This window comes from Vidua macroura, chromosome 1 (genome assembly GCF_024509145.1).
Source record: "Vidua macroura isolate BioBank_ID:100142 chromosome 1, ASM2450914v1, whole genome shotgun sequence".
Taxonomy (NCBI): Eukaryota; Metazoa; Chordata; class Aves; order Passeriformes; family Viduidae; genus Vidua; species Vidua macroura.
The window spans coordinates 19810284-19824785 of NC_071571.1; the positions used below are offsets into that span (position 1 = coordinate 19810284).

General features: G+C 38.3%; 1 protein-coding gene across 4 annotated transcripts in view; it reads right to left on the reverse strand.

Annotated features, from left to right (window-relative positions):
* Positions 1-776: 776 nt before the first annotated feature.
* CACNB2 (calcium voltage-gated channel auxiliary subunit beta 2) overlaps positions 777-14502 on the reverse strand; it is a 103526-nt gene continuing 89800 nt past the window's right edge. For 2 of the 4 annotated variants that reach the window (XM_053998100.1, XM_053997936.1), the window contains exons 10-13: positions 9541-9692; positions 8707-8802; positions 7253-7438; positions 777-2608 (exon numbers count right to left, since the gene is read on the reverse strand). In XM_053998100.1, coding sequence (XP_053854075.1) covers positions 2117-2608; positions 7253-7438; positions 8707-8802; positions 9541-9692 — 926 coding nt within the window. In that variant the 3' untranslated portion in view covers positions 777-2116. Of the gene's footprint in view, positions 2609-5777; positions 5822-7252; positions 7439-8706; positions 8803-9540; positions 9693-14502 lie in introns of all 4 variants that reach the window. The other 2 variants (XM_053998187.1, XM_053998011.1) reach the window with 2 other exon arrangements.

The window sequence follows — 14502 nt, forward strand, 5'->3', positions numbered from 1 at the left end:
TTCTGCCTTTCTCTACAAAGCCATTTAGTGATGTTTAGAAAATGATGAGAATTTTATTTCTAGAAAAATAACCTTTTTTCTTGTGTTCCCCACAGTTCATGCTTTGATCCAAAACCTACCCTTGAATAACCACAACAGTCAGCAGCACTGGGAGGAATGGCCAGATAACTGACAGCAGAATTTCCCACTCTTAGTTGTTGTAAAAATGCTTTTGAAGCATCAGGGAGAGGGGTAGGAGAGGAAGGGCAGAGAATGTTTAAGCAAGTTTCTTGGATGCTGGGCTAGGAGACTGGAGAAAGCATGCACCTGCCATATATCTTATCCATTTCACTAAAATGATATTCAAAATCAGGCAATGCTGATATTCCCAGAATTGAAATAATAAATAAAAAGAACTTCCAGCTAAACTAATTATTATCACACTACAGTCTTTATATAATGTGCTATTTACAGGGAAATACAAAAAGTATTTCATTAATACAAGTACTACAAAGACTACATGTGATGCAGAACAGCTTTTACACTAGGCAAGGGTATGGAACCTGGAGTCAAAAACATTAAGAGAATTTCCCCCCACTTACCAGTGCAACAGGTGTTCAGTGCAAAACAAACTGTATTCACTCCCTTTGATTTCAATGCATTTTCTCTAGAAAGCTCCTAACAGAGTCACAGTCATTTTTCTATGCTCTCATCAGCAGCACAACAGCTTTGGTGAAGGAAAAGCAGTGAGCCGGCTGCAGAGTGGGAATGCAGAGAATTGGCAAGTGTAGAAAAAGTGGAGAAGCTACAAAAATTTATTTTCCAACAAAATAACTCTCCACAAGCTGTGTAAACTTTTCTTACTAAAACAAATACTCTAAAACACAAAGATTTTACATTTCCAGTGAAACTCACAGTAACATTTGCCTGTTTTTACTCTCCTGAAGTCTCAACAAAGAGCCAGCAGATTTATGCTTTCCCAATTACCTGGGTCAGTAAATTCCCTCATATTCCCTGAATGCAATTTGGATTTTTTAAATTAAGAGACATAATGTAGAAATAGACTTTTTGGGCTTTTGAGTAACCTTTGTTTTCTTCAGTAGATTCTCACAGGTTGCTGCCTAACGTGCACATACACACGAACATCAATCCACCACCCACCCACTCACATACACACCTCCAACATGTGTGCTCTGTTTACTGACAGTAGAACAAAAATTAAGCTGTGCCCATTGCAATATTGTGACCTGAACAGAGAATAATAATTTATAGTGGTAAGTTCATTATCTTTACTGTAACTTTAAAATGCAAAATTTGGTTTGCAAGGACAGCGTAAGGTATAAGAGTTACACCCTTTATCTCAAGCACTCATCCATATTTACAATAAGTATAAGCTTTCTGCTACAGAAGAAAAAGTATTTAGATTGAACACTGTTACAGATTTCCTAAGTGAGGCTAGTTCCAGTTGCCAGTAATTCAAAAGCAAATCTGCTGACTTGGCATTAGGACTCTAAAACAGTGTGATCAAACTTATATAGTAAGAAGGTGTCTGCAGAAATAACATTTATAAACTGTATATACAGTACACAGTACCAGTACATAGAAAATAGATTTTGACTCCATGATCCCCTGTGTGTAAGGCAAGACTGAATTCTGTCTTCATACGGAGATCACCAGAGGTACAAGCAACAGAGTGGTGCTTAAATCAATATGCAAATCAAGTGCATACAAATTAAAAATCAGAGCAGACAAAAAGTTTTAGATTTTTTTATGTGCTGATCCTGGCTTGCTGAATACATGGGAAGTTATTAAACATCAAATGTATCTTTTTTTTAAAAAACACTAACAACACCTTGATGGCAACAGATATTGTTCAAGTGGCAGCTACCAAAAACAGCTTGAAAAATGTCATAGTACAACATCAGAAACTCTTCAGTTGTACTACACTAATTCATATAGCACTAACCAAAAAAATAAGTATATGAATATTCTATTTCATGCTATTGCTATGCAAGCAACAGCAATACAAATCAGCATACAGAAGGATACCATATGTTCTGCAAAGAAGAACCCAAGATATTTTCAAGGGGCATTGTTACAAGACTTCAAAGAAACACAAGACTGCCAGAGGCAAAAGTTACTGACGGATGTAAACATCCCTGTTCCACTCTCCTGCATCGTTACGTTTTTTCGATATCGCTTCCCCATCCTTGTCACAATATTGGTCCCTTGATTTATGACGACTGCGCTGTTTGTTGCATTCATTGTGGTCCTGCTCGCGGTCCCTCTCCTTTGAGCGATGCCGGGACTCTCTGTGTCTGTGTTCACTGATCCCATGGGACTCATCTCTGTGATTATGATCCCTGTGAGAATCATAGTGGTCACCATGCTCATGTGAGTAGTCCTCCTTTGGCTCTACGTAAGCTGAATCTCTGCTGTCTTGTGTTTCTGAGTCAAAAGTTTCTTGCCTGTGAAGGCCTCTGACACCACTGCGATGGTTGTGGTGCTGGCTGGAGGAAGAGCGGTGCTGGGACTTCTTGATGGGTTCGACCCTTGCTTCCTCTTCAATGTGGGAACCACTGCGCTCAGGGACCGAATGGTCATTCCTCTGGTCTCCTTGAGATCCCTGCTACCAGAAGCAGCAGTAAGGTCATGAGGTACACATTGGAAAGTTTCCCCCAATATCAAATTCAACTAGAAAGTACCATGAAACCAATAAAATTTAAAGTACAAACAAATCCACTTTGAATCTAAACTAGGAAAGAAACCATTAGTATTCCACTTTTACTGAAAATTCAGTATTATAATACAAACAATTCTTTTTACTCTCATTAGAATTTACGGTGACACTTGGGTTATTCTGTGGCACTTTCTCATTTCTTGTGATGTTTCTGACTACTCCAGTTAGCAGTAATTGTCACCACCCTCCAAAGAAAAAGAGAGCATGCAGAAACAGGAGAAACCACAGAAAAATTGAGAGGAGATATCATGCCAGGATAGGGCATATATAATTTGAGAGTTTACAGATGTGTGTCTGGAAACAGCTGCTATGGGAAAGTGATTTTAGAGGACTGAGGAGGTGGATTCCAGCAAAGAACCAAAGTACAAAACCTTGGCTCTTATGGAATAAGTTTTTTTTTAAGGAAAAAAAATGCAATTGAATCGGGTATGAATAAAGTTTGTATTATGATACTAATAGTATCACTGACCTTCTGTTTTCTCAGCAATAATTTGATTTCTTCTGGTTATGAAAAATTAAGCATTGACCTCATAATTTTAAGAGCTCAAGAATACAGTCCACTGCCAAGAAAAGCAGGAGGAGAGTGGTACTATCACGTACAAAATTTCCTAACACACCACTGCTATTAAAAGACTGAAATAAAAATTACCAGGCAATAAACCTACTCTTCACCCGCATTAATGCTTTGAAATCACTGCAAAATGAACAAGTGGCATTATTTACCTCATTTGGGTGTTTCATTACATTAACCTGCTTTTATTGCCAAACCGCAGCTAAGGACTTTTCAGGCTTAATTGCAAAAGTTTTAATAGTAATATTGAAATTGAATTATGCTTCTCACATCAGATGAAGAATGTCACGACAAAATCATCTCTGCTGCCACAAAATTAATATAGATTTTACCAGAGTTATACAGGCATTTGTTTGTAAGACTGTTCTCAATACCTAAGTTAGTCTTAAGCTTGCCCTTCTATGTTCAGAATTGTCTAAAAATAAGGATTGCCCCCAGGGCAGTTCATGGACATATCTTCTTTCTGTCTTTCTATTTTGTGGAAAAGAGCTAGGGGAAGGAGGAAATTTTGTCCTTCAGACACAGATCCTGGCAGGTGGGTTTCCTAGCAACCCAAAAAGTAAAATTACAGGAAATTGGAAAGGAAAATAATCTGTTTTTAATCGGAAACTTATAAAAAGCAGCTTATTTCAAATCAGCAATTTGGTAAATTTGACAAATTTTAATTTTCTGAGACAACATTTTATAATGTAAACATCTGAGAGACAAACTGGGTTTCTAATTTGAAACAATCGGCATAGATGAGAACAAGGTAACAGGAATAGCAGTTGAGTTTCTTATTTGTTCTTGCTTTTGTGATTCTCAAGATGATTCTGATTTGCCAGAAAGGAATATAATTGTAAACATGAATAGATCTGTTCAAGGTGAAATGGAATGACACAACAGAGGTGAATTGTAAATGAAATTAAGAAAAAAGCAAAAGAGTCCAAAGCAGAAACATGCCTTTGCATGTGTAAACACAACTTTCATCAGTTCATCACCATGACTGGTTTTAAGGCACATAAACATAGTTATACATGTGAAACCCTATAGTTCTTATGTGGTCAAATACAAGTCCCTATACATAATGATGACTAATAAAATCTGTCACTGCTGTGGTTTGAGAAAAAATTTGAAATTTGAACCTGCATTGGAAACACTGCTGCTCTTACAAGCTCAGATGCATCTTCTGTGCTATAATGAGCACATGTGAAGAAACACAATGAATAAATTTAGAACCAATACCTGCAATTTCAGACTAGTGTTAGCGCAAATTCATTGACAGTAACTTCCATTAAATATTACAGCGACATTGAACAGGTAATGCCTGAACCTAGATTAGAGTCTGGCTTTTTAGTCCATAACCAAATTCAAGCTCTGATTTGGAATAGATTCTTCAGTGCAGGAATTTTATGGCCAGATTTCATAAGGGGTTTTTTTTGTCTAAAATAGAAAAAGTTTGAGATAATCCCATTTCAGTACTCAGTTTGTTCTTTCAAAGAAGTAGGAGTTATTGGAAAGAAGTTTTTACAGTGTTGAAAGAGGACAGAGAAGCCTTTGTCCACTGAGTGGATTTGCCTTGCTCCTTATTTCCAGTGGTCCCTGATCACTTGCACCATATGTGTGTGAGGTTGCTCCAGTCCTTTTGGAGTTAGCCAACTATTTCCACGCAAATTTGTTCCGAGGCTCTCCCTCAGACAGACACAAGGTCTTTACCTATTTAATTTCAAACCGTCCCAGGACACCTCACGCTTTCAGGCACCTTGTGCCATGCAATGCACACAGGCAGCTTCACGCTGTAAAAATGCTACTCTGGCAGCTGGCAATACAAATCCCTCCTTACAATGTACACTGGGGACTTAAAAACCACAAACCCAAAATATGTTTCATGGCAAAAGGGAACTACATTGGCCCCAGGGGAGGATGATTCCAATGCTCTGCAGTGCGGACGTGGCTCCCCCAGACCAAACAACTGGTGGCTTTTCCCTGTAGAGCAGTCCAGAAAAACAGCACAGGCATAGACTTTAAATTCTCTAAATAGAGGGTCTTAACAGCACTGAAAGAATGGGTTCAGCAATCACCATTAAAAAATAGACCCACTCTGTGTCAATGCAATGACAAGCTCAGGTTTGAGATGTCAGCTGAAGATGTATCATAGGAAAATTAAACCAAAGGAACGGAAAAGTTTTATGTTCCATAAGGGACCCCTGCTGATTCACACTTCTGTATTAGTAGACCTACAAACAAACTTTGAAACTGCAAATACACCCTCATTTTTAGTCCTTAAAATAAAAATATGTTAGTTTGTAAGGAGACAGCACAGCATTCAGAAAAGTGTTATTAAAACTCTGCATAGTTCCTCCAGAGAATGTGGTTAATACAATGAGTATGTGAGCTATAAATCCACACTCAAAAAGCATAAAAAACTTGAGCAAAATAATTTAGAAGTTTACAAAGCAAAGAAAGTTTATCTAGCAAGGCTGCACACAACAATACTGAATTTCATACTCAGAAATTCTTCCAGCTCACAATTTTTTCAAGGTGTTTCAGCTCTGAGGACAGAAAGAAAGGCAGAAATGAGCTATAGCTTACAATCTCTTCTCCTGCAACTGTACCTGAAAGCAAGAGAAGGAGATACACTTCAAGATGGCTAAAGAATTTTTTCTCGTTAAAGAACGAACCTATCAAGTCTGTGGTTTTCTAATGAGATATAAATTATTTGACACAAAAACTTGTTTTGCAAAAGCATAAAAAAAGAGCACAACTCTTTGCATTTTAACTTGGGTGCAGATACATTTTTTCCTTTGATTTTCTAAAAGGAGTTGTTTTTCTTAGCCAAAGTTATGAATTGTAACTTGCATATGTATGTAATTTATGGGCATATATTGAATTTAGGTAGAAATTTAGATGTAGTAAGCCTTTATTTGATCTGGGACAGATCTATTTTATCCCCCTCTGTGTACTTCTCAGCCTCAAGGAGTCACTCACTACTTATAATGAAGTAGTGAAGTAGTTTAAACACTTCATTTCACATCATGCAACATATATCCAAAAGAAAGCATCTCCTTATGCTGAACACCTCAATAAAATTATACAAACCAAAAGTCAAAGGAGAAGAGAGGGGACATGACACGCCCATATCAACAGGCACATCAATGCAGAGGCAGGAATAAAGCCTGCTTTTGCCAGCTCACTGGAATGTCCTTGCTGTTCAGAACATAGAGCCTCTCTCAAGGTCTTTCTGCACAACATGCAGTGCAGAGGGACTTGGATTTGACATAAGTTTGGCTTGAAGGAAGTCTATACTTTTCACAGCAATGGCCAATGAATAAAAGAACAAAGAAAACACTGGAAGGGCCACTTTGACCTTGAGTCTTTACTAATATAGCCAGTAATCCTCAACCTCTACAACTCTACAGCCTGTGGGAAGTTCGGAACAGATTTCCCTCAAACATTTGTGGATCTGCTCTGTACATAACCCAGTTTGTCATGCAGGGCCTCTGGGGCCAGGATTTGCCTATTAGCCATAGTGTGCCCATCAGTCAGGATGGTACCAGAGGCTGGAACGTTCACAGTCTTAGCTGAGCTTTATTTCTCTCATTGGATTGCACATGGCCAGCTATAAAAATGCTTGTGGCTGGGACACATATTACTGGCACAGCGGTGTCCTGAGCACAATAAAACCTGAAGTATTCCATTTCACATCAACATATGTTTTAAGTCAGGCCAGCTTAGTCCTTGGAATCAAAACCAGACCCCTAGTCAATACACAAACACATGCTACTATGAATACAATAGCAATAACAGTAACATGCTTGCATTTGCCTTTTACACTGAAAATGGGTGAATGTCTGCTGAAAAAGCTTTCAATCTATCAACAACAGGAAAACATATTCAGCATATTCTAGAATCAGCCTAACTCTGTGCTTTGGAAGGAGAAGAAGTTGACAGAAGAAAAAGAAGAGATGGCATAAAAACTGTACCTGTAAATTAATATTTGGACCCGGGCTAATAGGAAGAGTGGCTGTTGCAAGTGTGCGAGTGAGAAGCTGGTTAGGAGGATTGCTGCTAGGTGGATGTGTGGCCTTCCAGTAGGCTTCCAGATAGTCAGCAAGGTGCTCACAAGCATCTTCAAGCTGGTTCTCATCAAGAATTACATCGAACATTTCCTGATAAAGAAAAGGTTTTAGTGAGAATAATGACCAGGTAAAGGGAGATCAGCTAGAGGCACTTATCATGCTTTCATTAATCAAAAATGGACCACATTTTTAGTACTTGTATTAAGATGTTTTACCTTTTTTTTTGTTTGTTTGATTTTCTGAATGCAGTTGATACAAAAGATGGTAATCATAACTAGCACTAATATTACACTTGCTAAAGCAAGGCCTTGTGATTTCCACATAGTAATGCACAAACAGTCAAGGGAAGAAGTAGCTTGAACAAATCTTAAATACACAGAAAGAAGGGATAAATATTGAACAATTAACTATTGAAAAAATGGGATGGCAAGAAAGGGATTCAGTCCCCTTGTTGAATAACTAAGAGAAAACTAAGGTAAACTAAGACCAATAACTAACAACCATAAGAATACAGATCATTCAGTTTCCAAGTGTCATACAAATATTATGTAAGAGATTAGTCACACTGTCTAATTTTAGTCTCCTAAAGTTAGGAGGTGAGTTTTATCCATTTCCTCCCTGGTCAGGGAGCAAAAGGCAGCTTTTAGGGCCTATGCAGGTCTCTACCATTCTTCAGTGACTTCCTGGGCATCTTAGCATTGCTTAACTGAGAAGCTTGAACTTAAATGATGAAGACATTCCCTTCACTCAGCTCTGTAACTATGGCAAATTATATCTGCAACTGAACTGTGCTCTTGTCTTCTGGTTCCTTACCCATACTCTTGGCAGCTGAGTATGCAGGCAGCAATGCATGCCAGGTTTAAAACACAGTTGGGGTGCCATCACCTGCACTTTATAGGTGGAAACTGAGAGAATTTGCTTCAGCGCACATCTGAAGAAGAACTGCAGAGCTGTCAGCTATGCAGTACCACTCAGGTCTTTGGCAAAACCCTGACCAAGAACATGAGCAGTGGTGGGCCATGCTGACAGATGGCCCAGAGGAGCTCTAAACTACCAAAGTACAGTCACTAAGAAGGTTCATTTTTCAACCAATAATCCCCTAAAACTTAGCAAGTAAAGCAAATGCTCAGTTTACTGAAGCACTGACTGTACCAGCACACATCCTAATAACTGTGACTAGGACTCTTTTTCCCCTGCACCCTAAAGCAGAGCCCTGAGACCTCAGGAGGTGTTCTGCAAAAAGCAATAGTTAAATATGGCCAGAAGAGGGCAAACATTCCCGAAAATTATGTAATTAATCCCGTGCTTGAAAAGAAAGGCACCTTTCAGAGACAAGACATAAATTAACAGTAACTCACGGGTGGACACTGTGCCAGTTTATCAGCTGCTACCATCTGAACATTAAGGTGTTTGGCCTGAGATTTCCCTCGAGATTTTATCAACCTCTGTAAAACCTGTTAAAAATAAGACATTAAAAAAAGTGAGCAGACTCAGACTTAATATACATATATAACCACTTAAAATGTTTACATTTGAAATTGCTCATATGAGCAGAGCAAATTCTTCATTTGATGGCTTCAAGGACATTTCCCATGTTCCCTCATCCAGGATGTGCTAATTTTCATTTACATCCAAATATCTCCTTTCCTTTACAAGCACTAAAAAGTTCCACTCCTGCCTTTTTTCTGCTGCTTCTGGTTTTGTTTTTTTCCTAAGCTGACTTTTTAAAATTGATTTCCTGAGTGCTCTTCCCACAAATTCAGTTTTCTCTTTCAAATGACTCTTCACAAAGTCTGTGCATTTTTTTACACACAGTGAAAGTGTATATTATCAGATGTTAAAGTTTAGCAATCAGTGTGATACTCATTCAGTAAAAATCATTCTTTCATTTCCATATTATTTTGATTTAAGAAATCATGAGCACTACTTATATAATTGATACTGAAACTGGAATTACAATGTAAAATCTCATTGGAACTACAGCACCTTTTCCAAAATAGGTTTTGGTTAACACTAGAGCTCAGATATTTTTTTGATTATTAATGGTTCACTATCCAAAGGGAAGCAATAACAATATATAGCTTTGATCCTAAATGAAGACATGTGAATATCTGCATAAGGCCCCCAAAAAAACCAAAAAAAACACCAACCCAAAAAACCAGAAAGAACATGAACGTATCTAAAATATTTACCTTAGGAGAAGAAATCTTTACGTATACTATAATGGGAGCCAGAGAGGTTTTGCTCAGTTGAGCTGGGTGATTAATGGTATCAGCATCAAGCACTACCAACTGCAGTGTCCTGGCCAATTCAAAAATCCGTTCAATTTCACTTTGAACTTCAGCTGCAAAGTAGAAAATTAGAGAAAATACTAAGAAGTGATTAGCTTTAAGAAATGTGACAGTATAGCAGACTGGTGTGTTGCTCCTTCTCTGGTTGCAGGAATTGTTATCCCTGCACATCCCTGGCACAGCAGGGTAATGAATACAGCATTAATGAGAACGTTTCACCCCTGCTTTGCTGCCATTGCAGACACTGCCTGCCTCTCTGCCTCACCAATTCCTGCTATTCCAGGCTGCAGAGATACTGATAACACCATCTTACATGACCCCAGACCATGTATAAAAGAAAAAGGGGTACAAATGCTTGCTGCATCAAACGGCAACTTTAATGTGCCACAAATCTGCTACATGTAAATAATGTCAGGTCAGACTTCAACCTCACCCAGTAACCACCTTGCTCAAGCTGGAGTGCCTGAGACAGGCATTAGGAAGTACTGATTACTGTACTAGTAGAAACTACTGTTTTCCCATTTACTTCAACTTATCAAAGCTCTGGAAAACAGGTTTTGTTCTACTGGCCACAGTATGGTATCATGTTAAAAATTTGGCTGTTATGTGTAAAACACTTTTATAAGAGAAAATAACTGAATAATCCAAATAATGCTATGGTATTCTCCTAACAATCCCAGGAGTTGTGGAAAGATGATTTTCCCAGAGGAAAATAATCTTTTCTTCTGGTAGCCATGCCCCCAGCTCTTCAGCCCCCTGTCTGATTGGCATTACTTTCCAGGGCAAACCTGTCCAAGACAGATGGGCTGCATCCGCTTTCACAAGTGGTGTAGAATCTGTCTTCATTCTCCAATGAAACAAAACTACATCTTATAATAGCAAAATCATCTTTAAAATGAAATCACATTTTCCTCCTCAGATCTTGCCATTGGCTGATTTCACAGAGGAATTAGAGAAATTGGGTGATTTATGCAAGTCTATAAAGTAAGTCATTGGGCCAGACAAGATTAGTTCGTATAGGTTTCCCTTTAAAGGTTGTGCATGCTTCATGAAGCAAAAACCAGATTAGATATCTGCCCATTCAAAGAAAATATTAGAAGACAACCAACAGAGACTTAAAGGTCAAGAAGAGGTACCAAAAATTTAATAGAGAGTTTCTTGAAATTACATTATCGGCCTTTTAGCTATTATGCTGGCAAAAGCTTAACTTTTGCTTGAAAACACAACTTATCTGATGTGGCTAGAGAGAAACTTTTCTACATCAAATGGTCTCTTTCAAGAGATATGATGAGATTGATTTTTTTTTCTATCTTAGAACAGCAACTGAATAAATCAGGTACTATAGGTTTTTACAGGTTGCAGAATTTCTAAGAGAGAGCAAGGCATCCCAGCTAGTATTTTCGTTCCAAATCAATAGGTGATTGCTATGGTCATTTTATAAACAAAGTAACATCTAAGTGGCCATCAGAAAATCTATATATGATATCCTTTATTGGAGGAGATGGACATTGGTTTGGATTAATTAGAGATCACTTCCAACTGTTTGTGATTATCTGCAGTTTTGGGTGAGCACATACAATCAGTCTTTTACAGCAGTGAACACTGTGAGATGTGCACGGTGTGGTATGGAAAACATCGATGCATGGTTTGCTGCTGGTCAATAAAAGCACTGTGGTCCCACTGCAGTCTGAATTAGGACCACATTTTTTAAGACAGAACTTCTGATGGTTCTTGCCACATTCACAATTATATTTTCTACAACTTTGTTGCATAGACATGCTGCTGAAATCACTGAATACCACTGTCTCAGAGTTTTAGTAGAAGATAGTCAATAATCTATCCCTAATTTAAATTCAAATGACAACTAGAATAAACATATCAGAGAGAATTTGTCACACTGTTCTGATGATGAGTTTAGATTGCTTTCCTGCAATTTCAAACCAGGCTCAACACTTCAGTCAGTATAACAATATTAGTTAATGTATTAAGACCATTTCAGACTGCTCAAAAACTCTTGTTCAAGACAATTTATAACGAGCAAAATCTGCCTCTATGCCATTTTATTGTAATTTTGTCTAGGGAAGCAGTATTTTCTACAATGCTTGCAGCACTTTGCCAGTAGAGAACACATCTCTGTGCACTAGATTTCCTGCTATACTTTTTGAAACGCTCTCTGCCAGGGCAGAGTTTACCTCAGGGTACGTTCTATTGTGAAACACACTCACAGCAATAACTGCAGGTAATTATGGTCCTATGAACCAATAGTTTCCCTTGAGTCTGAAGATGGAGAGAGATCTTTTTTGCCAATTAAAATGTATTTCAGTACCTATTTTTCTTAACTTGAGTATAGGAGAAAAGTTCAAGGAACTCCACTGCATGACTGGTGAATGAATACATGTGCCACTACCTTTTCAGTCAGGAATGGATGGGAAAACGCCACAGGGATAGCTGAAGAGGTCCTGATCTCCTGTTCCTTAGAGTACTTCTTCAGCTTCTGGAAAAACTTTCATTTTGCTTGAAATTTTGTTTGAATTCCAACTTTACAAGATTGTTGCAATTACTTACTCTTTTTAGATGACAAAGGCTTTATCCACTACTACTACTTTGGTTTTCATTTTTCTTTAGCAATATCTCAAAAAACAAATTCTCTACCTGTAAAAATTCCTTCACAACAAGACATTCAAGACAAATTATCTCTCAAACATGTGCCCAAAGTAAGGAAATAACTCAAAAAGTCATGTGGGGATAGTAACACAAATGTCACTGGTAGTTAAAATAGGGAGCTGAGAACGGTGACAGTAGGGTTTCTTCAAAGCAGCATAGTAATAGCTTTGCAATGTTTCCACCTCCATGAATACCATCTATTTATAATAATGTCCTTTCTTAGGTACTGGAGAGGCATAAGAGTGAAGTTATACTAAACTCCAATAAATTCTATTTGCCAATCATAATGAGAGGCATAAAAATAATTAGAATTACTGTGATGATCATCATGAAATGCTGACAGCCCAGCTACAACACTCAAACCCAGAAATCAGCTACCAAATTTTAAAGTGACCCTTACAATCTATTTCATATGGTCTCCTTGGTAACCAGAAAGTGAACATATTTTAAATGACAGGAGCACTCAACTATTTATTCCATACAATAAGGAGTCAGCTCTAAGAAACAGGAAGTACATATCTCCCAGAGAACTTTAAATACAGCACATTTAAACTTACTTCCAAATATTAATTATCAATATCACTACTGTGCCTTGAATAGAAATTCAGTGCAATGAGAGGACAAGTAAATCACTTATCCCATTAGGGGTGCAGACAAATATTCTTTACACCAGTTGGACCTCACAAGTGAATTCCTAAAATTTCACGTAAAATACAGGCAAGGATACAACAACACTTTATCTCTGTCAATTCACTACTAACATGATGAACTGTGGTGGAACTTAGGGTCACTTATGTAATGCTATGGAATAGGAACATTCTCTGTGGTACACAGCTGGAGAAACACAACCCTCCTGCAAACCTGGGCTCATCCATAGCAGCCAGGAGTCACCAGGACTCAGCTTGAGAGCAGCAGCTACGTCAGCAATTTGTTTCAGCAAGACCCTGATGAAATAGCAGTTCCATGAGAGGGATGAGATGCAAAATGGACCTGCATCTGGCCTGCAAAGGCCCAAGTGAAGCACAAACTGCTGCTTAGAGGCAACAAAGAAATTTTGATCTTCACAAGGACAGTGAAATTCACATACTGAGCACAGTACGACTTTTATAGCCTATTAAATTTGACCTTGGCTCCTGTCTATGGTATCGGTGGCTCTGTTTTGTTCATTGAAACAGATAGGTAAATTATTATTTCAACTCCAACAGACACAGAGACAAAGCATGTTTTTTTAAAACAGGGCTGCTGATATTACAGACAGATGGAATCAAAGAACACAACTCTGTCAATGTATGCAATACAAAATGATTAGCAACATCTGACACAAATGGCTTTGAAATAATTATATAAATTAAGGAGAACAGCTATCAGTAGCCATAATTTTTTATGTTAATTATTTTATACCAACACAATTACTTAAAAAATAATTAACCACTAAATTCCATGACTATAATTAATGAGAAGTTTAAGGCAACCTCAGGATTTCCATAACAAAGGAGAAAGAAAAAAATGTAGTTTTTATCCCAGTGCCTTAAAACCACCAAGAAGGTCTTGCACCAAAAAAACCTGCTAGAAATGAGTAAAGGTCATATCTGAAATCCAAGAAAATTTAAAAAGAAAATAAAAAAAGGAAGGGATAATTATTGAGCTGTGCCTGCACCAACTCTAATGAGAACAAAATCATAAGCTTGACTGACAGAATTAAAATTTTAAATTTTCATTTGTGAGCATGTGTGTGTATACACATGCTTCATATTGAGTGCAAAATCACCAGTGTCTCCATGGGGTGCTGCTGTAAGCAGAATGCAGGCCACAGCAGGCTACCCTGGGCTGCTCCTGGGATCTGTGCTCCCTGGAGACAAAGCAATGAGTCCAAGACGCTACCAGGGTGATCCAATAAGCTACAAGGGGTTTAACCACAGCAGAGCAAGCTAAGAAGAAACCCCACAGGTATGTAAGTGTTTGGTCTCTTTCTTTTCATCCTCCTCTTTCCACCCCTGGAGCAGCAATGCGGCTCTGGGCAGGCAGGGAGCGAATGGGGGCTTGGGCTGGACAGTCTCCAGCACTTCCCCAGGCAGGGAGGTTCAGTCCCACAGTCTCCAGGCAGGATTGCATGACCCACCTTTCACCGTGGGGTGTCCCAGTGTGGGGGAGCAGAATGCTTTGTGCCTCTGCTCCTGTATATCCAGCTAAGAAGGAAAA